This window comes from Topomyia yanbarensis, chromosome 2 (assembly GCF_030247195.1).
Source record: "Topomyia yanbarensis strain Yona2022 chromosome 2, ASM3024719v1, whole genome shotgun sequence".
NCBI classification, from domain to species: domain Eukaryota; kingdom Metazoa; phylum Arthropoda; class Insecta; order Diptera; family Culicidae; genus Topomyia; species Topomyia yanbarensis.
In genome coordinates, this window is record NC_080671.1 from 186,705,238 (window position 1) to 186,729,754 (window position 24,517).

At 37.8% G+C, this 24,517-nt stretch overlaps 1 protein-coding gene across 3 annotated transcripts in view; it reads left to right on the plus strand.

Annotated features, from left to right (window-relative positions):
- Positions 1–8,017, plus strand: part of LOC131682408 (fibrous sheath CABYR-binding protein-like) — a 32,428-nt gene extending 24,411 nt beyond the window's left edge. Inside the window, exons 2-3 of one of the 3 annotated variants that reach the window (XR_009304080.1) lie at positions 5,834–7,511; positions 7,660–8,017. Coding sequence is in view for 2 of the 3 variants with exons in the window: in XM_058963850.1 (XP_058819833.1) it covers positions 5,836–7,414; positions 7,660–7,712 (1,632 nt within the window). In the remaining variant the exon portion in view is untranslated. The remainder of the gene's footprint in view (positions 1–5,833; positions 7,512–7,659) is intronic. The other 2 variants (XM_058963852.1, XM_058963850.1) reach the window with 2 other exon arrangements.
- Positions 8,018–24,517: the final 16,500 nt, after the last annotated feature.

Here is a 24,517-nt window from a genome sequence, read left to right on the forward strand (position 1 = left end):
CACGAATTCCGAAATAAAACCTTCAAATAAATAAATAAAACCAAAATGTTCAAATATAATATTTACTTAATCTAGGTAATCTTCTCAAGTTACAACGGTTTTACAAGATTGTCAAAAGTCAATAGAGCTAAGGCATTCTTGCTTTGTAGTGAAATCAGTAGTTTTTGCACTCACTTTACATTTTGACTTTTACTATAGTTTTAGGGATCTAGGAAAATCAGTCTACGATATTTTTAATTCATAAGTACAATGATATAAAAAGTACCTAAAAAGAATCAACTTAAATAGATAAAAAGATAGTTATTCTGAGTTGCCTGATAATGTTGTCGAAGATAGTCTTTAACCCATTACCTATGAGAGTCAAATGAAAAAAAAACATGTGTTTTTTTCAGGATTGTTTTGATTACGACATGATCAGTATCATTTAAATTGAAAATTTCATAAAGTCGAGTTAACGCAAACTTCGGATGAAGTCAAAGAGCTAGTAATAGTAGAAAGAAACCTGATCATGAAAATAGGTTGAACCTATTTTCTGCATCTACAAATCGCCTGCCTTATCAGAAGATTTGAAGCAAATTTCGACATTCACTTTGTTCGGACATTCTTTGCAACGGTAAACTTTGATTTCACACTGATATATTCCTATTCATGGGGACAACCTTGACGTTGGTTTCGTTCTTCTGATTAGCAAATGCGTGTAAAGTTTCATGAGACGGGTTTTTGGATATTTTTCTACTCATTCCAATTTAGCGTCTTCTACAAATTGTAAAGGTGTATCGAATGTGTAGCATTTTCAAGCAGCGTAGCATGCAGCGTAGCATTTTCAAGCAGCCCTTAATACTTTGAGCTCTTGACTATTCATTTTTGTAACTAGAGAAATTTCTAACTTGTAAATCAAAAATAATCAAATTTAATTCGTCGATGCACTATAGCCTTTCTTGTAACAGGCAACATATTATTAGAGTTTTTAGTGTCTATTGTCTTATTTTTGGAATTGTTTTCACTAAGAACTTTTCATAATTACGTTCAGTTTCCAGTGATTGTTTCAAGTCATCAGAATTAATACATTTATGCAATAATTTTTAAGCCCCTCCCGAAACAAAATCCTGGCTACGGGCCTGACAATAGTACCCTCAAGAAACTTATTAAATAAATTCAACAAGCATCTCTTGGCAGAGTCTGTCAGATGCTTTAACAAGTTAAATTTGATTATGTCTGGCCCTGGGGCTTTATTGCTACATGACAAGAGAACAAGTGACAACTTAACCATCGAAAACGGTGTTTCGTTCGCGTTATCGTGAGAGGACGCGGTGCGGTAGACCTTCTGTACCGGAGCGGAATCCGGACAAACCTTCCTGGCAGAATCGAATAGCTAACGGTTTGGATATTCCACTTCTTAGTACTGTTTCGGTTTCGTAAGCGCCGGGCCGTGCCCCAAAGAGTGCTCATCGATATTTCTCTCGTTAGCCCGTTGACGAACCGGCACCAGTAGCTACGTTTGTTAGCTTTCATCAAATTCTTCATGCGCGTTTCTGCCATCGCGTACTGTCGGCAGCCCGTCGTCACGGAAGGTCTTATAGGCGGCGGCCTTCTCCGTATACAAGTTTGAGCACTCTATGTCCCATCATGGGTTGGGAGTCTGAGCTTGAATCGCGGTATCGAGAATCAAGCCAGCCAGGAACCCGCACTCTTCTTCCAGAGGAAGCTCCTGAGTGGACTCGATTTTGTCGGATATCGCGGACGCGTAGCTCTTCCAATCAAAATTTCGTGTGAAGGTATAAGAAACATTGATTGTATTCGGTGGCTCTGAACCGTTAGCAATATTAATTACGATTGGCAGATGGTCACTGCCGTGGAGATCAGAGACTACCTTCCCCTTGCAATCTAACCACAGCGATGTCGAGCAGAGGGATAGGTCTAAGGCGCTCGGACGCGCTGGAGGGGCAGCAATCCGTGTCATTTCACTCGTATTCAAAATGATCATATTGAAGTTTTTGCAAAGCCGATGGAGTAAGGTAGATCGATTATCATCGTGAAGGCAAGCCCATGCCGTACCGCGGGATTTGAAAAAATCTAAAACTAGCCTCGGTGCGGGGAGGTGTTCCGCTATATCGCAAAGCCGTCGGTGACTAACTGAGGCTTTAGGGGGGATGTAGGTGGAAGCAATGCAAAGTGTTTTGCCTTTATTTCATGCGAATAATATTAAAATCGTGGAAGTGTACGTCTATTTCTGAAGTAAGCCATGTCTCGCATAGTGCAAATACATCGCATTTCAAGTTATTTAGTGAAATTTTGAAGAAAGCGATTTTCGGAATAATGCTTCTGCAATTCCACTGTAGACCAGTTATTAAATCTGTGACCTCGTTCGATGAATTAACCATTAAAGGATATAATCGCTGAAAGGAGGGGCCATTTCGTAGTGTTTTAACTGCGGGGAGAAAGCTAATCAAGATGCTTTCAGGAGGGTCAGATAAATTTAGTGCTGTAAAAATACGGTCCACAATGTCAGAGAAATTTATTATGCCAGCGGATTCTTTCTCTGGCTCTGGCCAATAATAATTCTGAGCTAAGGTTTCTGAGACCATGAGCGACTTGCTTCGGTTTTGCACCAGTACTTCCTTGAGTAGTTATTTTAGGGGGCTATGAAGAGACACCTTTTGGCCTTTACGACGAAGCTTGGGAGAAGAGATGTTCCTCCTTTTTCTATTGCTTCTAGGCACAGCAGAAGATGTTCCAACCTAGGGTTCATCACAGTCGCCTTCGTCAGTAGGAAACAGTATAGATATTCGTAGAGGCCGGTGGCGTAGCTATCTTAAGCATTAACGCTTAAGATTCTCCTCGCGCTATTTGTACGCGGAACATGCCGGGAAATCATGTGAGTTTCCCCCACAGTAGGGACACTTTTCGACATCCCTTCCACAGGAATCATCCGCATGATTCCCACCGCATTTCCCCCAACGGGCCCTATTGCAACAATGGGAGGCTGTGTGTCCCAGTTGTTTATAATTAGTACAGTTCATCACCCGCGGCACAAAGAGGCGCGGTTCTATTATAGAGGTTTTAACCTTAAGGTCATTCGCCTCTTCGGATTAGAAAAATCTCTTATGAAAAATTTCTAACCCTATGTGCGGGGTCGCGACTCGAAACAATGTGCGCTGCGTACAAGGCAATCGATTTACCAATACGCTACACCTATCCCCCTCCAGTATGTTCACTGGCTTAAGCATGGGGTCTTTGAAACAGTCAGTCCCATGTTTCAGTAGATCCTCGCAACTCAGACTGGAATCAGAAACTACCCCACAGACTTCAACCCTGCAATAACATTTGACTGATTAAAACTGTTTGCAACCACCCGAAACTTATCAGGGCGAATTTTCGATATTTTTGTCACGGCCGAAAACCGGTCCGTGAAAACTCGAGAAATCTGCAACAGATTCACACACTTTGTCGTTGGTCCGGAAGAAGATCACGAAGGGCCCGGTGGCCGAGCTTGGATATACTTTGACCCGGGTAGCCGATTTTGTTTGGACATCCATCTCACCTTGAGATGAACCACCGTCAGGGGAAATCATTTTTACATGGGCCTATTGCCCAGTGCACGTTAGTAAAAGAACCAAGAATGGGGAACGTAAAATAATACTTAACTTGTGTATGTAACGGTATAAACTCGGCTTACTAGAAGAACACTGCTTTACTGGTCACTGACCGGCTAACGGTAATCAGAAACAGAAACACAAAAGAAGGGAAAAAACTGAAACCTAGACGAGGCGAAGAGTACGCAAGGTAACCTTGAACGCGGATTAGCATTATTCTTTGTCGCTATACGCTGCACGGACTGGCAACAAAACACTTGTGTCTCGACCAAGCGCATGGAAACGAATCATCCGTATCACTTGTTTTTCGCACTACTGATCGAGAGACAGTATTCCGCACTCATGCAAAACTATCACCGGAAGTAGCGTATAGGGTAAACAGGTCTAATATAAAAAATAAAAAATAGCTATACTTCAACATTCAACACTATGATCTCCGCACCAACTACTCTAATTTATTGTTGAATTAGTTAGAAATCAGTACCCGTTTCATTTTTTATTAAAAACATCCTGATACAAGTATTATTAAATATTTTTCAAAGATGCCTTAATTCTAGTTTTTTTTTCACCCAGGGCAAAATGCCCCTGGTTACAGTGTAATATGCCCCGCAACAAGAGGATGGTATGCCCCACAGCAATCAATGAGTAAGTCAGTGAGTATGTCCCACAAGAATAGGTGAGGCGTTTTAGCCGGTGATGAGCTGTTGTGAATGCATGAATAATTCTACAAGCACACATAGTTTTAAGCCAAGTTAAAAACTAAGATAGTAACTATAATATTCTAGTAAGCTACTTGAAATAGTTCTATCAAATCCGACTGTTTGTAATTGGTTGTAATGCTATTGGAAAAAGGTGGATCTTACATCAAAGTAGCTCTTTTGAAACTTTTGTGTACATTGTTGTTTTGCAACATATTAAAAATACCAAACTAACTTAGTACGTTGATTTCATGAAACGATAATGCTATCAGTCATTTATACTTTTTACGGTGGGGCGTATTATACCCTTTTACCTTAACGTTTATTAATGTCAGATTGCGGAGGCCGGGCAGATAAGTTCCGCGTGACTGATATCGAGCGAGGAAATGATCCTTCCGAGGGATTAATGCAACCAGTTATTTGATGGCAACATTTAATTCTGTGTTGATTTTATCATTCAATTGATATATTTTTCTTTGAAGAGGCCGAGCTGAACAGTTATTTACACCACACGAACTCTGCTGTCAATGACCAGAAAGAAAATTCTCTATATTTCATTTGTAACGGAATGCACCTCTCTTCGTATCTTCGATAGTATGCGGTGATCAGTCGTGTAGTCTTAGTTCCATTGTGCTATCGTCCAAATAAATGGAGATCTCAATTTATTGTTTTAGTGTATGACGAATGAAGATATCTGCGGTAGCTAGCTTCCTGAATGGAATCGATACCATATTCTCGCAGGACACAGGAACTAATCCACATTTTTTGTCGAAACACATGTTGCACTTCACAAACAGAAGGGCGAATCTTTGCGGTACACAAAATTAACTAATTCTGTGATATTTCGCAGCGGGAAAAATATTTTGAACTCGAGTGTGTGTGAAAAATGAATACAAAATCTTCAGAAAAGTTATGTATAGTGTGTCAATAAAAAATGTTCCTGTACATTTTAATAACGAGATATCAGAAACAAAAATGCTTGTTTTAAAAATTTAAGTTTATGGAGTACATTATATATATGCGACAGAAATAGAAAATATTTTCCTTTATAACTTCCTTGAAGACATCCATGCGCTATCTCTTTTCGTTTAAAAAGCTGATTTTCTATAGCCTACTATGATTACTGGATCAACTGCATTTAAATCACTTTATTCTATTTATGCATTTATTTCACTCTACTTTGTTTTAGTTGTACGATCATGCAAACTTCCATTGTTTCAAAAATCAATAATATGTAATGTATATAATTGTAATATAAAAAAAGGAAGATGGATTGGATCGGGTTTTTTCCTTGCTATTGTTGTTCTTATCTTATTCAAATCAAACTAGAATCAACACGCAATTATGAAGCTGGTTGTTAATTATCAGAGCTTACGATGATATTTATTTTGAATAGCTTTCCTTGTTCTAAAACTTGGTGTAGACTGACAGGATATTGTATTCCATAAAATCACAATTACAATCACAACTTAAGCCATAGATAAATTGAAATGAGACTCCAAATAACTCACATAACTAATTCAGCACATCTTCTCATTTCAGCTATGCAACTCCTTCGAATCGCTGTGCTAGCGACGGTTATCGCTATCTCACACGCTTTTCCTACCCCACAAGATGTAGTGAAGGCGGAAATACCTCCGGCAGACGCACCTGCGGTGGAAAACAAACCTGTCCCGGTTGTAGATGAAGCGCCTGTAAAGAAGTTGACCGAGCAGAAGGATGCAGAAACTAAGGAAATCGATCAGATTCCAATTAACGTTGAGGTTAAAGCAGTTCCAGTTAGCTCGCCTGCCGTGGTACAGGTTACCGAAATTGATGAACCAAAAGAGAAACCGGTGGAAGCTGTAAAAGCTGTGGAAGTAAACGAAAAATCAGAAGTAGCGGCTGTTGTTCCAGCTAAAGTGGTTGTAGATGCAGTGGAGAAAGTTGAAAGTATTCCCGAAGTAACAAAGTCTGCTCCAGCAATAGTTGACCAGGTTGTTAAAGAAACTTCGACTGCTGCTGACACGATAGTTGCTAAGTCGGAAGTCGTTGCTTCGGAACCAGAGAAAATTATACAAGAGGTAAAGGAAGAGGTGAAGATAGTCCCCGTTGTTGCCGAATCATCGAAAGATGATGTTAAGCCATCTGATGAATCCGTTTCGAGTGAAGAGCCTAAAGCTAGTGTGATTCCCGAGGCACCAACCAGGGCTGTACCTGTAATCACTCTACAAAAAGCAGTAGAAGATTCCTTGAAAAGCGAGGAAGTAAAAACGACACCGGAAGACGTCAAACCAAGCATTGAAACTGCGATTAAGGAAACCCTGAGGAGTGATGACGGGGAAAAAGTTGTACCGATAGTTGAAGAATTACCAAAGGAATACACTAAGGTTGAAGCTGAACCAGCGTATAAGACTATTCCGGTGGCAGTTGTGGAGGATGAGCCAAAGAAAGACGAAGCCAAAATTGAAACGGTAGAGAAGTCCGAGCCAGTTGTGAAAGCTGTAGAAGAACCAAAAGTTATTGAAGAAACTAAAGCAGCAGTGAAAGTGAACGAACCCCAAACTGAAGTTGTAGAAATAAAGGAAGCTGAGTCGATCAAGGAAGCACCAGTGGCCGTACCTGTTGAACTAAAATCCACAAAGTTGGTTGAAGATCCATTCAGTTTGGATATTGTTCAATCGGAAACTACCGTTGATAAACGCGATTCAATCAAATCAGACAAGGATGAGCCCAAAGTATTCATAGTCGAAGTGACACCGGTGGCAAAGATCGAGGAAATTTCAAAGGTTGAACCTGAAATTATTCAAGCAATTTCGGTGAAAACAGTACCAGCCACTGCCGCAATTCCTGCTGAGAAGGTCAATGAGGCTCCAAAAACAGAACCCGCAGTAGAAACCCCTATAGAGGAGACTAAAGTGAAAACTGCTGAGCCGATTGAACAGGTGGATGGGAGTTCAACTAAAGTCTCAACGCAAAAAGTTGAAGATAAGGGTGACGGTGACAATTCTGCCGTTAAATCTTCGGAAGAAGTTAAGCATGTGACGACCGAACAAGAAAAAACACTCGACACACCGACTGCTGAGACTGCACCAGCCCCAGTAAAGGCCGAAGGCAAGAGCAAGGGGAAGAAGAAGTTGCCAGGTTCGAACAAAAAACAAAATACGATGTAAATGAGATGAATTGAATCAATTGTACTAGCCTTGCTGTATTTTCAAATGCTAACAATTAATCCTAAGAGGTGAACATTGTTTTTTGATAACATAACCTAAGCATAGTTTGTTTGTTCGCTAATCACGTTGGGCTTCAGTAGCAATCTAACCCGCCTTTCGCAAAATCAGATCTTTATAATAGTAATGCAATAATTCGAGCAATTATCTTCTTTCCAGCTAACATTCGAGGGTATCGGAAGCGTCTACAGCAGGAACAGCATAGGGCGTAACGTTCGATGAGGATTTGAATACTTACTGGCTGAATTATTTGCTTATTGTGGACTGCAATTCGAATTAGTTCGCCAGTAAGACACGTGGTTGATCCTGTAGACGGGATTGAGCTTCGTTTTAAGGCTTACCTCTATGCTCGTACAATAAGTTAGTTTTACGCATTTGAATTTATGTTGTCATTAGCTGGTTTCCTTACTGGCAAGTTGAATGAAATCGAACTATCAACCAATACGGTTAATGCGAATTATAGTATTATAATCTGCTTAAGCTAGGCTAAAAAGGAAGAATCAATTCTATGAAAATAGTTTGCATAATTTTTATTTGGATGACCACACTATTTTACACAATAGAAATAAATACATTCCCATCGTGCACAATTTACCCCTAATTGGGGAAAAATTATTAAACCAATTCACAGCACGGTACCTAATGTCTTACTCAACTATTTGGGGCTAGGTGTCATTCTAAAATCCAATATATCTCCTGTGTAATGAAACTATGTAAATCTTCCCTGTTAGTCGATGGATTTAATAATTTAAACTACAGCCGCTTCAGAAACACCTGGTAATAATTTATTATCTAAACCCTAAAAGTAGGCTATTAAAAAATAGGAAACATCGCAAAGCTCACAAAAAATCAAATTTCCATTACTTGCTCATTTTATACCATTCGTTACTTGATTGTCGAAAGAGCAACATGTGGGGTGTGCCTTGAAACATGCAGACCGTACAGGAAAAGATCTTCGGTAGTAATAGCATAGCTTCATGTATATTTACACCGAGTACATATTTTTCGGGTGCCAGTACCAAATGTATCTGTTTGCTAGCTTTTTGAAAAACTTTTCGGGCGCTTTTCTCTACAATGGTAAACTTTGCACATACGAACGAGTGTGTGCAAATTAGATGGATTCGAGTAGGTATTTTTTTTATATTTTATTTTGTATTTGATTACTAGCTGTAATTCAGTGCGCTTCGCTACACCCATAGGGGCTACCTAAACGAAATAGTTTAAATATAATACAACAAAAATAGCAAATATTTTTGGTTCATCGTAGAATCTTATTGTAATTCTCGCGGATAGACAATGTTCTTGGTTTGACCATCTGGAGCACAAATAAATAAATTGGTCGGTTCCCCTATACAGAATCGATTTTCAATATTATCAGCGACTATCAGCTATGAAACGTCACTTTTACTGAGATCTCAGCCAAATTGTTTGCTTACATCTGCGCTGTTGAGATTTCGGCAAAAGATGCGAAAAAAGCTGAGATTCGACAGAAAAAATGAAGTGTGTATGAGTCTGCGGCATGTCCGGACAAACGTAATTGACTCAATAGTCGCTAATAAAAAAGGGAAAAAAGTTATATTGTTTAGTTTACATATTCGGTGTTTAGCCACAACTAGTAACTTTTCATCTCTATAAGAAGGTATACGTTGGCTCAGCCGCATTCGCATGACATGAACGCCGTTGAGAATTCCATGCAAAAAGTTTCTTCAAATGTCGTTTGTGACGGATTCCAGTTCTCCATACTTTGGTATGAATCTTTCAATATGATCTGTACTAATGCGCGCTGCTAAATCGTGTAGGCGATGTTCCTTCAGATCAAGGTACACACGGCGATCTTGGTTTTGAAGTGTTCATATTCGACGTCAATTTGCATATTGTTATTGGCTACGAAGTTTTCTGCCTCGGCTAAGGTGTTGAAATTTATTAGTACTACTTGTCTCGTATGATGTAGTTGTGTGTACACTTCTGTAAGTGCAAGATTCATTTTCACCTTGATCACCTGTTCCACCTCGTTGCACTGTAGGTGTGAGAAGGGTCTACGAAAAGCAGTTGGGTTTTCCCGAAATGATTTTGTGATTCACTCATTTTACTCGCAGCTTAGGTCAACGGGAATTTGCTGTTCTATATTTCACACGTAGCGGAGCGGCGCGGGTAGTATTTTTTGCTTGTGAACAGCACAAGCGTATGAAGCAGACGGGGTACCGCCGACTATTGAAGCAGAATTCTTCTCTAAAACATACTGAGCACTCGATAGCCTGCTTCTTTCAACGCCCATGCAGCAGCAGGGAATATCAGAGATTTATATGGAGCTAGTTTTGTGCGCTTCTGTAGGCTCATAACTTTAGCTGACTACGTAAACCATAGAAAGTCCTATTCGCCTATCGGTATCATATCGTCGCTGTTGTGCTATCTTATGACAAGCGCCATTTAGCACATTTCGAGAAAAACGATTTTTAAAGTTTGAGATTGAATATCTTGAAACTTATAAATGGTATAAACAATCCAAAGAAGACAATTGATGTTTCTATTTATTCTGCATTAATCTCTCAAATATTACGAAGATCGGTTGACTATGTTGCGAGTTTTTACTATGAATGTAAACAAAAGTCGCACTCACACGTGTCATAGGCGTGTATTGATGACAAAATTTTATGACGTGTCATAATCGTGCATGGAAAATTTTCCATAGAAAAAAAACATCACTTTTTAACTTTTATTCATATCTTTAGGTTCATATGGTCTATAAACATTCGGTGAAATGCATTTTAAAGGAAATGAGTCAGGGAACCTAGAAATAATGGTTATTCTTGATTACAGTGTTGCCAAATATCTTTTATTTCCAGTTCAAAACTAAAACTGCCATTGTGTTCCTCAGACATTTTCAAACATAAAACCGTCTAAAACTTCAATATAACTTGAGCCTAATATCTCTAGATATAGTGATTTGAAGCAGAAAAATTCACAATTTCTCATCATGTTTCTAGCTATATCTAAGTAACCAAGTAGAATTTCTAAATTCTGAAAACGCCACTTTGTAGAGATTTTTCAAACAAGTAATGTGGCATATCTAACTCAGTTTACCCCAAAATGGCGTTTGTCATAAGATAGCACAACAGCGACGATATGACACTAGTGCTCCAAACTTTATGAATTCATCGACAACCTTGTAACGTACTTAATCGGTTTCCACCTCGGAAACAACACTGTTCGGACTGCCTCGTTTTCTACCAGCTGTCATATACTTTATCTTGACTGTCAGTCAGTAAAAGGCAAAAATGTCTCTTCCACTGCTATTCGATCAATGCCGATGATGTCGACGTCATCCATGAAGCCAAAAAGCATGTGAGATCCCTTAGTGATGGTTCCGTTGCACATCAGATCTTTGTATCACACTTTCGAGCGCTATGTTGAACAATAGACTAGAGAGTGTGACACCCTGCTTCAATTTATCTAGCTATTTTAACGCCTGACGCTTGTCCTATCCAGCATCATACAAATTAGTTTTTGTTGGAAAACTATGTGCCTTATTTTGCATTGCGACGGATCGCGTTTTCGAACGAATATGGTTCAATCGAAGTAGATTCCCGTTTGATTTTGCTGTCGTTATTGAGAATGCAAATTTCGGGCGGATCGCTTTTTTGAACGAATGGTTCAAAAAAGCGATCCGTTGTAGTGCAGAATAAGGCTGTACATCAAGCTTTGCATGCCGTAGTTTCTTTAATTTCCCTGAATCGTACGCCTTCTTAAAATCCTGGTGGCGAAATCAATAGCTGTTTCTGTCCAGTAAGCAATAGTAACCTCAAAATGTCTACGACATTGAGAAAAAATGCATAGAATGCAATCAGCATGTAATACAAGGCATATAATTCAATTTTTCGGTTATTCAAGGTCAACGACATACGCAATTGTACTGCACGACGTATTTTTTTGGCTTCTACAGCCTGCATAAAAGGATGGCGTTGCTTGCCCTAGTTATTACTAATTTTATAGTACGATTGTTTGCTGGTTCCATGGTTCACCACCCACTCCACCCAGGAGCGAAGAAGTCCGTCATCGTGACGCAGTTCGTGTCGGCCGGATACAGCAGAATTTATTGCAGATTTCTTGACTTCTGGTGGAAAATAGTTTGAATCAGGCAGATGATTTTACCGGCTACGAGCCTTTTATAAATCAAAAACAGTATATGTACCAATATATCTACCAGCTAACCAGGTCGAAACAGATGGGGTCGTTTCCGATTCGAGTTTGAATTGTGCGGATCTGGAACACTGGATTGGCTGTTTGAAGACACCAAGTTTCAGCCAACGATTGCATTTAGCAGCAGTCACAGCTGACGGGAAGAAAACATGTCAACTCTGACTCTTATCGGGCGACCTTTGCCGGATCTGTTCACCTGTTTGTGCCGCGGATCATGAACAACAAATCAAGGCAAACAATTGGAACACATATCCATTCATTTCCAGGCCTTCGATTACTACGTTGAGCACGTTGGGCATCTCCTATTTACATGTGAGCCTATAGGCATCACTTATTTATTGGCATCAAGTTACTTTTTGATGAGATTTTTCTGCTCAACAACTCAAAAATGGTCGATGCTGTAATATTTTGTTTAAAATGGTCCCCAATCTAAAAGGGTGGGCAAAATAATTTAGTGACTTTCGATCATGTTTCTAGAAACTTTATAACTCATCTAAATATGGTCGGTGTTAAGTCAGACCGGACTAAGTGACAAAATATTGATTTCGAGAAAAACAAGTTTAAAGTTTGAATCGCAGCATCCTTTACATTATGATTGGAAATTAATTTTTTCCATAATTCTTGTTTATTGTTACATTTTTCAAATCTGGCAAGAGTCGAATGTAGCTGACGAAATTCTTTATCCAATGCTATAGTTATCTCATTTTTTTGACGTTTTGCGACTTAGTCCGGTCTGACTTAACACCGACCATATGTGAGTAGTTTATCTTTTGAAGAATTTTTTCATTCAACAAATTATTTTTTTTATACTGGAGCAGTAATTTGGAACACCTTTACTCTAGACGTTTTCTCTACGTATGAATCAATTAGGTTTCAGACACAAACAAATTATAAATTTTTTCTGAACACATTGATGTTAATTTTGGGATAGAAATATTTTTTTCCTTAATAATATGCATTGGTATTGGTTAACTGGGGGTTTTGAGGGCAACACTAAACCGATTTTGAATATCGTGGTATAGAAACATATCTACGTGACTCAAAGAACTCTACATTTTGTGAATTTACTCAATATTGAATTAGATATTTCTCAAAAATAATAGGTAAGTTTACCACAACGATTAAGAGCAAACTTTTTTCAAAGTTAAGGTGTTTGCCCCTTGCATTAGGCATTACGATCAATCCAGAGTTTGATGTTCGATGGTATATGAATACACAGATCGTCATATATGCGTCCTAGCAGAGATTCCTCAAGGTAAAGATCCTATTTTCGTCAGGTTTCTATCATCACCCTATCTACACGAGCAGATCCTGCTCCACACCATTGGTTAGAGCAGGATCTGCTAGCTTCTGTTCAATATTTCCAATTATGTGCAAAATACCTGACTTCAAAATTCTATTCTGTACAAAAGTCGTAAACATAAGTGTTTGTTTTGTTTAAAAATCCATTTATGAGTGTCCCACAATATTATCCTTTCAAACACGTTTTGCAAGTATATGAGAAAAAAATAATTTTAGTCACCTATTTGTATTAAAATTTCCCATAGTGCGTAGGCCATTTGACGCAAAATGAATATTTTTTCCAGATTTTTTTTTTATTCGTTTATTTGACACGGCTCATAGCGGTAGCTTAACGGAGCCGTGGATCTTTTATACGTTTACAATACATGTAAAAATAAAAATACAAACAAGAATTAATTAGTTGGATCTCGTGCGCGCAACTTTTTATTGCGAGCGGAGACCTTTTTTCGCGAGGTCTGTTGGCAAACAGCGTCAGGGGGGTCATTTAATTCTGTCATGATTTTCACGTCCCGGTCGAAGCTGGCTTGGTGTCCGGGATCAGATGTTCTCCCTTGCTTCTTGCACTTATTGTTGATCACTGTAAATCCGTCGTCATTGTTACTGCATTCGTTGCCGATGTTGCTTACAGTTGCTTTTGGGGTGCTGGATGATTCTTTTGCGGCTGTCATTATGGTCTGAACAGCTGCCACAAATTTGGCCAGCGTTTGTGGTTCAGGCATTGGTATTGAAAACTCTGTTTTAGGTTGGTTTGCCGTAGATGAGTTGGCAATCGTTTGAGATGCATTTTCCTCTGCATCTTCCGCGCAAGGTTGTCCATGATGAGCTGTCAGATTACAATACTTGCACGTAGGAGTTTGCCCCTCATGGGTGCATAGCGTAGTTTGCATAATTGTAGTTCCGTGAGTATTGAGTTTTATTGCCAAGTAGGAGGGTATAGGCCTTTCAACCCGCATCCTCACTACAAAAACGCCGTTTGGAGTACCCGGGAAGAAGTTTCTCCAAGTATCAGGTGTAACGGATTCTACTTCTCCGTATTGCGACATGCATTTTGCAATTGGCTCAGGAGGGGTACGAGGTGATAGGTCATATAACCTTACATCTATATAATCATTCTCAATGTATACGGGAATCTTAATTCCAACGTTGTCACTTTCAACCACGTGTTTTAAGTTGTTCTTCAAAACGAAACGCTCGGCATGTGCTAACGTGTTGAATGATATTAACACTACATTGCGAAGATGATGATACTGAAGGTACAAGACATCCGCAAGCCTAAGTTGCATTTTTACCTTCAGAAGGTATTCCACTTCACTAAAACTCGGTCGTTTTAAACAAAATTTAAAGTCAACGACCGCTGCGTTGGGTCGGAGTAGAGCTTTTTCGTCAACTTTACTCATGATAACAAGAATAATCCGATATTTCCTTTGTTCTCGAGACAATGCACACTAGATCGAGAGGCCTGTTGTTCACTTGGCTCGATTGTACGTCTGACTGCGGCAGAAGTAGAAAGTAGACTCATATTTTTTCCAGATATCTGTGACCAAAAAGGCATCCTTGAACTCCAAAACTAATTGAACGATCCTGACTAATCTAGATCAATAAAGTAGAAATATCAGCTAATCTTAAACGACGCGGTCAAGAAAAGCAGAACGACATTGACAATGTGAAAACAAAAAAGAACGGAAATAATTGAAAGTATTGTATATTTATAAACCGTTCTTCAAATAATGAAGTTTTTAGGGTGACCATACGTCCTGGTTTCCCAGGACATGTCCTGGTTTTTCACTGACTGTCCTGATGTCCTGGAAAGTTAAGAAAAATGCTTGATTTGTCCTGGTTTTTCTCCTGTAAGCCTAAAATATTTATCAATATTGAGTCTACGCTGTATTCACTCTTGTCCAGCTCGCAGTTACGACCGACCAGAATACGACAAACAAAGCTTAATACACTCGAATGTCCCAATTATAGTATTCGATTCTTTTTTTTAATCCTTCAAAAATGCCTCTTTATTTCTCTTTTCAACTTCCTTTTCGTACATAGAAATTGCAATGATATTTGACAACCTAATAAATCCAACCGATTCCAGTTGTGGACCAAACTCTGGCCGATATCAATGTCGATGAAACGAGCTTCTTCTCAGTTTAATTCGTCCTTCAATCTGGGACCTGAAGAATTTCCTTTGGTCTCTGAGAAGACACATCGACGTTTTGGTGACTCGTCTTTTGCTAGAATCTGGACAGTAGCATTTTTCGTCTTTGCTAGAAATCCGCGAATATGCTTCCAATCTTTAACCCTTTCATGCCCAACTTTTTTCTAGTGCATGTAGGGTTTCAAAACCATTTTTCCTTGAAAACGGTGGGGTCAAGAAATACGGAAAGCCTATTTTCATAAAGATAGGTGCTTCCATGGCAGTGCTAGAAGCTGGTCAATTTTTACCTTGTAATATTCCTAGAATAATTACAATAGTCCAATTACGTGGAAAACGTAACCAACGACGGTCTAAATTGATAAGTTTTATCAGTTTTCAATAATATTGCACCATAACGAAGATATATGAAAAAATCATTTTCGGTCGTCAACGTAAACTGTCCCTGGCAGCACTGCTCCATCGGAATCCAATCAGACTAATTGCAATAACTTCAGTTCTAGAGCTGATCCTTGTAACCGTTAATACTTAAATTAAAGACAACAATCACATTAATAAGCCTTACTTGTTTTTGTGAGCAAATCTCACCTAATTCAAAAATTATAGCTGTTTAAAAACGTTGTTGTCCACAAACAACATGGGCATGAATGGGTTAAAACAGGAAATGGTGAAACATCAATATTTAGCGTGGAATGGAACTTCAGGATCAATGCAAGTAGTACCTAAATGTCGCTCTCAAACTGATTTTAATTACACCAACTTATACCCTGTTTGATATCAATCGAAAAAAAAATTTGGAATAAACGGTGGATTTGTAGCTGTTCCTGTCCTAGCTCTCCGATCGAGAGATAGAGATTGCCAAGTACTTATTTTTACATCAGGAATAGCGGATGGAAGCTACTTAAGACCGTTGATATTTCTGCTTTACTTCAATGACGTGCATTTAGTGCTGAAAACTCCACGGGTTCAACACAGACAATCTTAAAATATTTTGTATCATCCGCTTAATTCAGGATTGCCGATTTTTCCAAAAATAGCATGAAACCTTCGTTGAAGGTGGTGTAGCGAGAACTGGGTGTGTGTAAATCCGAAAAGTAGCCGGTGATTGAATTCTAATGGACTTTCTGGCCTACCATATCTCAGAACATTTTAACTTCCGAAAATCTACGGAGAATGCACAGTTGATGGAGAAGTAATGGGGGAGGCAGTCCTCTTTCGACTGTTCTGGTTTTTTACTCGTCTGATATGGTCACCCTAAGTTTTCTCAAACAGTGAACTTTCTGAACCAATGGTTCTCAAATTCGTTTTTTTGCTTTACTTTAAGCATTTTTGTTTTAAATTTCATACCAAATACCTATTTTTTCAGTTGATTAATATCATGAATTTGTACGTTTTGTTTGTTTTACTCATTTTGAATATTTGACCAATTTTAAATATATGATCATTTCACTCTAATAATTTGTTTCATTCAGTCTTCTTTTTCTTCATTTTGTTCACCGTCTGGTCCCATGGAGGAGCAAGTCTGCCTTTGCCATGAGACATGTTGGTAGACTTGAGCGATTCGTAGTACCTAAGCTCGACTTCTATCAGCAGAAGACAAAGGATTAGTCCGTAAGATTTAAAGCCTATTTCTAATGACGCTGCCACTTCTAGTTTTCTGATCTGTAGATTTCACATCCTCGATCTTACTATTCATTTTGTTTTATTGATTCTATTTATTTTATTAATTTTACTAATTTTATCCATATTATTAAATTAATTTTTATTTTGTTTGTTTTGCATTCATATTATTCATTTTATCCATTTTATTGATTTTATCTAATTATTTCATTAATTTTATTATTTTGAATATTTGTTGTAATTTTGTTAATTTTATTCAATTTATTCATACAATTCACCTTATTTATTTAATTCATTTGATGCACTTTTCCGGTTCACATATTTTATTCAGATGTGTAAAAATGCTCCATAAACTTCTAATTAAACTTTCCGAAGTATCTTGTATCAAATTATCAACAGAAAATCATAATATCAGCATCCAATATGCCAATACTACCTCCTTTACACAACGAAACAACCACTGCTTATCTAATCGTTAATCGCAATCGCACTACCGCTTGCCATAGGAAAACATACCAAAGAGCACACGCTAGTTACAACTTCATTGTATACACCACAGCGCACTCTAAAACGCGCGCCGTGGTGAATTTATCTGCACACGCACCTAACGCCACATATAATTTACAGAGCAAGAGAGCGCGGTTCTCTCACCAAATTACCCCATCGCCAATCCATTTATTCAGCTCCAAAAGAAAGAGCTTTCTGCTTTTTCTGTGGTGTGTCATAATTGTATCTTCCGTGTATGCATGAAACTGGCACTCCCGTGAATCATTAGAATGGAATGCCATCAACAGCGCCTGGCGACAGTCATGTGATGTATCACCTACCACCGAAGAATGCGAGCTGACATGAAACGCAGCAGCTGCTACACTTACAACGTCAGAACACAAACTAACGACTTTTTCTTATGTTCCCTTTTTATACGTGTCGTAGCTCATTCGATGGAAAAGAGGCAGTCCTAGCAATGCTTGCTACTTGAGCAAATTGTACCGACCAATCAAGGATCAGATAATTACTAATTTCAAAAAATCCATTATTTCCGTTATTTTTAGTAATTGTACTTCTTACAGAATTGGATACAAAATGGTTGTACATATTTCTAATCAGAGAGCGCAATAATCTTATTTTTCCATTTTGTTACAATTGTTTCTGCTTTCTAACACGGAGCAGCATAAATTAATCCACGGAGATGATTCCTAATAATCACCTTCTCTCCCGGTGTTGACACACAGTCTGCGGACATCTAACAAGTGGACTTGCTGAAACCGACTGAAATGACAATTCTTTCTGATCAAGATTTGCAACCAATCAGGAACGAGCTTCAGTCAGATGATTTGAAATCGGCTCTTCGTGCGCGCGTATGTGTGTATGCTATCTTACATCCATCAGAAATGAAAATGATGGCCTCTGCTAGTAGCACGTATCGACGCAAACTGATTCATCCACCAGTCGTGTACAGCTCACAAATATTTCTCGGTATTATACAGCTATCCGTTCGTGCCAAGCAACCAAATACGAATGTTGATAGGAACAAATCTGTAGCGGACCTATATTTAAAACTTTTCATCATTTAAGTGTTCGGTTGGTGCACCGGCTCTGACCGAGATGAGCTGAAAATTTTCAGCATTTTCGGAAGTTTTTGAAAGATTTTTTTTAAACACAGTATTATTGGTATTAATGCATGTTATACATACTCTCAATTTTAATACTATATTGCGGAACATTTTTTCGATAAAATTGCCTTAAACCTCAAATCATTCTATTAAGTATGATGGAAGTTATTAACGTTCAAAATCTGACGCGACTGCCACAGCCGATATTTTGAAACGCTACAGCCCCCATAGTGAAAAGATAGAAGTATTCTATTTCAAATCTGAGTGTACCTTTGTTTCAAACAGGGGCGGATTCAGAATAAAATTTCCTAGTGGGTCTGAAATTTCGATTTCGAAATGAACACATTGCGCAATAAGAAATAACTTCATTTAATGAAAACCAGTGAAAAATTCGGTTTGAAGTGATTTTATTTCGGGAACTACTTTAAAACTGAAACTAGTTTAGTTGAAAATTTTCAGCGGGGTCCGAACCTCCCGGATCCTCCTTCTTGATTAGCCGCTAGTTTCAAGCGCAAATCGTACTGAATATGTAATATACACTTCCACCATTGTATTGAACATAATCAGTCATGGAATCGTAGTTTGTATAAATGAGAAAGGCACAATTGCACCACTAGGTACAATAAAACAGGTTTTTTCCTTATAAAGTTTTTAATTTAATTTGTTTTATTGGTTTAATAGAATTTATTTAGTTTATTCGAAGATTTATTCATGCAGAACTCGAAACTGTGTCCATCTTTAGTTTACTTTGCAAGTGTTCTGCACAATAACGAATGATTCAGCAGTGATATATGTATGAAATGTTTCATCTCACTGCTAGGTGGATTAAGCAAGTTTTCAATAAATAAATAATACGTTTTCAGGAAATTTCTCTAAAATAAATTGCGGTTGCCACCTTCAACGGTGGAATTTGATGAGTTCAGCGGGAATGCCGATTTCTAGTCCACGGCAATCCAGAAAATTCCTTATCCAGGATGAGCTTGGGTTAATCATTGTACCCAATATATTTGTTGAAAATTATCATTTATGTGACCTCTTTATATCAAAATTACTGTTAAAAATTATATCTTACTTTTACTAAAAATATTAAAATATTTTTTTCTAGGAATTTTAGGATAATCGAAAATACTTTAGCAGATAAAAATTTCTAGTGTTAATGCCTCTGACTAGAAAAGAGTTGACTTCCCGTAGATTGAAAACTCCTATGCAAACGTAATTCGTGATGCCATCACTGATTAATTTGGGGAGATATTTTGTTATTCAAAACCACACAAAGTACACCTTTTGCGACTTTCTACATTGGAAGCTGATCACCAAAAAGGCCAAAGATATCTCTTAAAGACTACTTTCCTATTAGGGTGAACAGGTACGCTCCCTTAAGCAAAAATAGCTATATTTCAACGATGGACACTATGATCTGCGCTCCAACTACTCTAATTTATTGCTATGAGTAAAGCCATGTCAAGTGACCCTCGAATTTTTCACAAAATCACCGATCTTCATGAAATATATTTTATTGCATAGGGATTATGATCGATAGCTTTTGGTAAAATATTTCGTTTCCTTTTTTTTTCTTTAAGGTATTAACCCTTAAACTTTATTGCATGATAAAATTCTAAATTTTATATCTCAAAAGCAACTCAATGATATTTTCACTATCTCATTAAAGTATCACTACTGTATAATTGTGTGAATAACGGTACATTGCATCTGTTTAAAAATTTCAGTTGTGTTTTTTCATGTGTTATTCACGCTAAAAATTTTCAAAAATTATGTCAAATTACACGGCAATCTTTCATCTTCAATATCTGTAATTTTTCATTTTTGTTCCGGTCGAGAGTTATGGATGTTTTTGTAACGGTGTGTTCCATCGACGCACGGCCCACTTCAAAGCAGCCCGCGAGAACTTACATATTGGCAACGCCACAAATAGCAACGTAGGAATGAGCATCGCATTGTAAGTGTACATCGTATGACTAAAGGAAATCACATCTCTCGAATTGTCCAAAAAGACAAACGTTTCTATACGGATTGTCGAAGGAGAATGTTTTCCCGAAATATTGATACACTTTTAAATTATTTTTTGTCCCATTACACAACAAAAATATAGTTGTTTAATAAATACTTTAAAAATTAATAAATGTAACCTCTTATGACAACAGAATTTTACTTCACGGTTGTATTTTCACTGAGTGCTATTACTTTTAAATAACGATGTGTCTTTTGACAAGAAGTTTACGTTGAATCTGTTTTTTGCCTTTCTCATATAGAAAGGTTGTGCAATCACTCTAAAAATCGTCAACCTAATCCCGGCCCGTAGACCCGTGTGTCATATACCGTCATATATTCGACTCAGTTCGTCGGGATCGGAAAATGTCTGTGTGTATGTATGTGTGTATGAGTAAAAAAATGTGACCTCTGTTTCTCAGAGATAGCTGAACCGATTTGCACAAACTTAGTCTCAAATGAAAGGTACAACTTTCCCATTGGCTGCCATTGAATTTTTTATTGATTGAACTTCCAATTTCGGAGTTACGGGTTGAAGAGTGCAACCACACAGCAAATTCCCATATAAACTGAAATGAAAAATTCTTAAAGAGGGGAGTAAGGGTAAATTTCACAATCAAATTTGCATTTTTGATGCCAAATGACTTTAAAATGCATGAAACGTTGAGATTTGATGAAATCTCGAAGAATTTTTTTTTAACAAAATTGACTTTTTTAACTTTGCCATATTTTTGCCTTTCTCATATAGAAGGGTTATGCAATCACTCTAAAAATCGTCAACCTAATCCCGGCCAACAAATTTTTTGACCTATAAAGGCTTAGGTAGGGGTATGCAATGAGGGGTTGCTACTTTAAAATTAAAACTGGTTTAAAATTTCTTAACAAGTTGAAAATTTTTGACAGGGTCCGGACCCTCCGAATCCGCCGCTGGTGTCAAGCGATGTTTCAGTGTCGACACATAGTATCTCAAGATCTTGGCTGTCGATCCATTGTATGTATGTGCAAATCGTACTGAATATGTAATATACATTTCCATTATTGTATTGAACATAACCAGCCATGGAATTGTAGTTTGGACAAATGACAAAGGTACAATTGCACTACTAGGTGGATTAAAACAGGTTTTATCGTATTGACATTGGTGTGTTTTCTTTATGACAAAAAAATTGAATAACTCCTGAACACTATAATAACGCTAAAAAGCATGAAAATTACTTGGAAAACATTAACCTTCAATAATCCATAAAGAAAAGCTTGTCTTTTTGTTTCAATATCAGAGATGGCAATTTTGGACTCGAGATACGCTCTTCCGAAGCGATGCGCATTAGGACGTAGCACGTGCTGCGTTGCCAATATGTAAGTTCTCGCGGGCTGCATCAAAGTGAGCCGTACGTCGATGGAACGCACCGTTACAAAATCATCCATTACCGTTATTCACACAATTATACATCAAAAATATTTTTGTAAGATAATGTAAACATCATCCCATAAATGAGCTTGAGCTTGTGCGACCACCCCTGGCTGCTACTCCGTTATCGATCTGGACTAGCTGAAGTTGCACAGAGAATAAGAAGATAATTATTAGACCGGCAATAATTTTGACTTTTGTCGGAACACTGTTAAATCAAACGGTAATTGGCCACACATACCACTTGTCAAATATGAGTGTTTTTCGAAAACTCTATTTCACTCACAAGAATTTTCAAGTTTGTATGTGAAAATATACGAAAAATAGGCAATTGGAACAATAAATTCAGTGCAAAATGCCAGTATCATCCAGTAAAATCCGCAGATATAATTATATGCTTAAGGTTTAAGGATCAACATTGCCGAAAACTGCAAATTGATCCGATTTTGCAGTAAAAAGATATTCTCATATAAAGTTATGTGTTGCCTCTCTTTCTCTCACATGCTTAGAATAGGAAATTTCAAAAAAAAATTGGTTGATCTTCAAAGTTAAATAACTTTTTAGGGGAATCTCCAATCAATATGCAATCTTCAACAAAGTTATTCGTTATAAAATAAACTATGTGAAGTTTTGAGGTACGCAGAGTTACTAAGAATTTTTTTAGTGCAATTTAAGTTTTTATTTCCGAGTTTCCTTATATATTCCTATAGAAACTTGAAACCTCTTGTGGGTGAACTAGAGCTATCGGAAACAGCTCATATTTTGCATATGATTATCATTACCAATTACCATTCGAATTAGCAGTGTTCCGAAAAAAGTCAAAATTGTTGCCGGTCTAATAATTATGCTTGGGAGTAGCGAAACATATTTCAATGGGCAACTCCTGGTAATCCTTTTTTTTATTTCGATTATAGAGGTTTTAACCTTAAGGTCATTCGCCTCTTCGGATTAGAAAAATCTCTTATGAAAAATTTCTAACCCTATGTGCGGGGTCGGGACTCGAACCCAGGTGCGCTGCGTACAAAGCAATTGATTTACCAACTACGCTACGCCCACCCCCACCTGGTAATCCTGAAGTGTTTATTGATCAATAACAGCGTCGGTCAGGCCCGAACGTAGATCGCGGAAGGAAAGGGAAGGAATGGTTAGTCCGATACTTGCTTTTGGTAGAGGCCGTATAGACTACTGCGCACTCCACAAGAAACGCAGGAGGAGGATATTTTTGTTAGTAAGAGTATAGAAGTTGGGATCTTCTTCTTCTTTACCGACGCCAGAGAGGTGACTTCACTATCTATCGATCTAGATCTAGATATCGATCCACCAAACTCATAGACCGGGGACCAACGGCTTTACTTCCCTTCTGAAGGAAGACGTGACCACAGATTTTTTCACCTCAGAAAAATCTCAATGAACTCAGCTGGAACTGAACCCAGGCCAATTGGAATAAGTGGCGGTCAAGCTTACCACTCAACCACCGGCGCCGTCTTGTAAACATCATCCCATAAGTGTACAAAATTTCATTCGATTACCTTCAGTAGTTTTCGAGATGAAAAATTTACAAATTTATCATGCAATAAAGTTTAAAGGTTAATATCTTAAAGAAAAAAAGGAGTTTTAACGAAATATTTATACTAGAGGCTATTCATCATAATCACTATACAATAAAATTTACCTCATGAAGATCAGTGATTTTGCGAAAAATTCGAAGATCACTTGACATGACTTTACTTTATATAAGTTCGAAATTAGTTCCGGGTTCATTTTTTATTAAAAGCATCCTACAAGAAGTATTAATACACATTTTTCAAAGATGCTCAAATTCTAGTTTCTTCTTTCACCCAGGGCAAGACGCCCTAGTTTACAGTCTAATATTCCCCACAACGAAAGGATAGTATGACCCACAGTAAACGGTGAGTATGGCCCACAACAGTGAGGTATATATGCCCCAATCGACTCATTGAAATTTTAATCATGCTGAAAAAAATGTCACACAATGTATGAAACTTTGAAACTACTTTTAAAAAATCAGTATTACTGTTATTTAAAATACAAAATTGATTAAATACTTTGCTGTTGTGCTAATAATGGGGAATACTATCCAGGGCGGTGATGAGCTGTTGATAAAACATGAATAATGCACATGCACACATAATTTCAAGTCATTCTGAAAACTAAGATAGGTACTTTAATATTATAATAAGCAACTTGAAATAGTTCTATCAAACCCGACTCTTTCTAATTGGCTTATAGAAAAATAGGCGTATTATACCCTTTTACCCTAGAAGCTTCTTCAAGAAATTACGCGCCTGCATACGCGACCAAACCTGTTACCAATGGGAAAACAATATCAGAAACCCCTAGTATCGGTAATTAGTTGTCATTTTACAGGTTCCAAAAACAACTGGACGGGTTTTGCGGTTTTACTATGGGGTTCACGGCACGCAACAAGGAAATTCCCACCGCGCGCCGAACGGGAGAAGTAAAGTGGCGTCTTATGTTGCTTTGTGCTTGAAGCATGTTTTGATGCACGAAATGAGTTATACAGCATAAAGAACCAATCTTCTAAAGAAACATGCAATTTCGCACTTATTAAGATTCATATTCTAAATCATATAGCTGAAATGGCTTTGACTTCCTTCTAGCTAAACTCATCTGAATCGTCAACCGGTCGATGAGTAGCCAAACTAGATATAAAAGTATTATTAATGGTGCTGCAACAGTGCA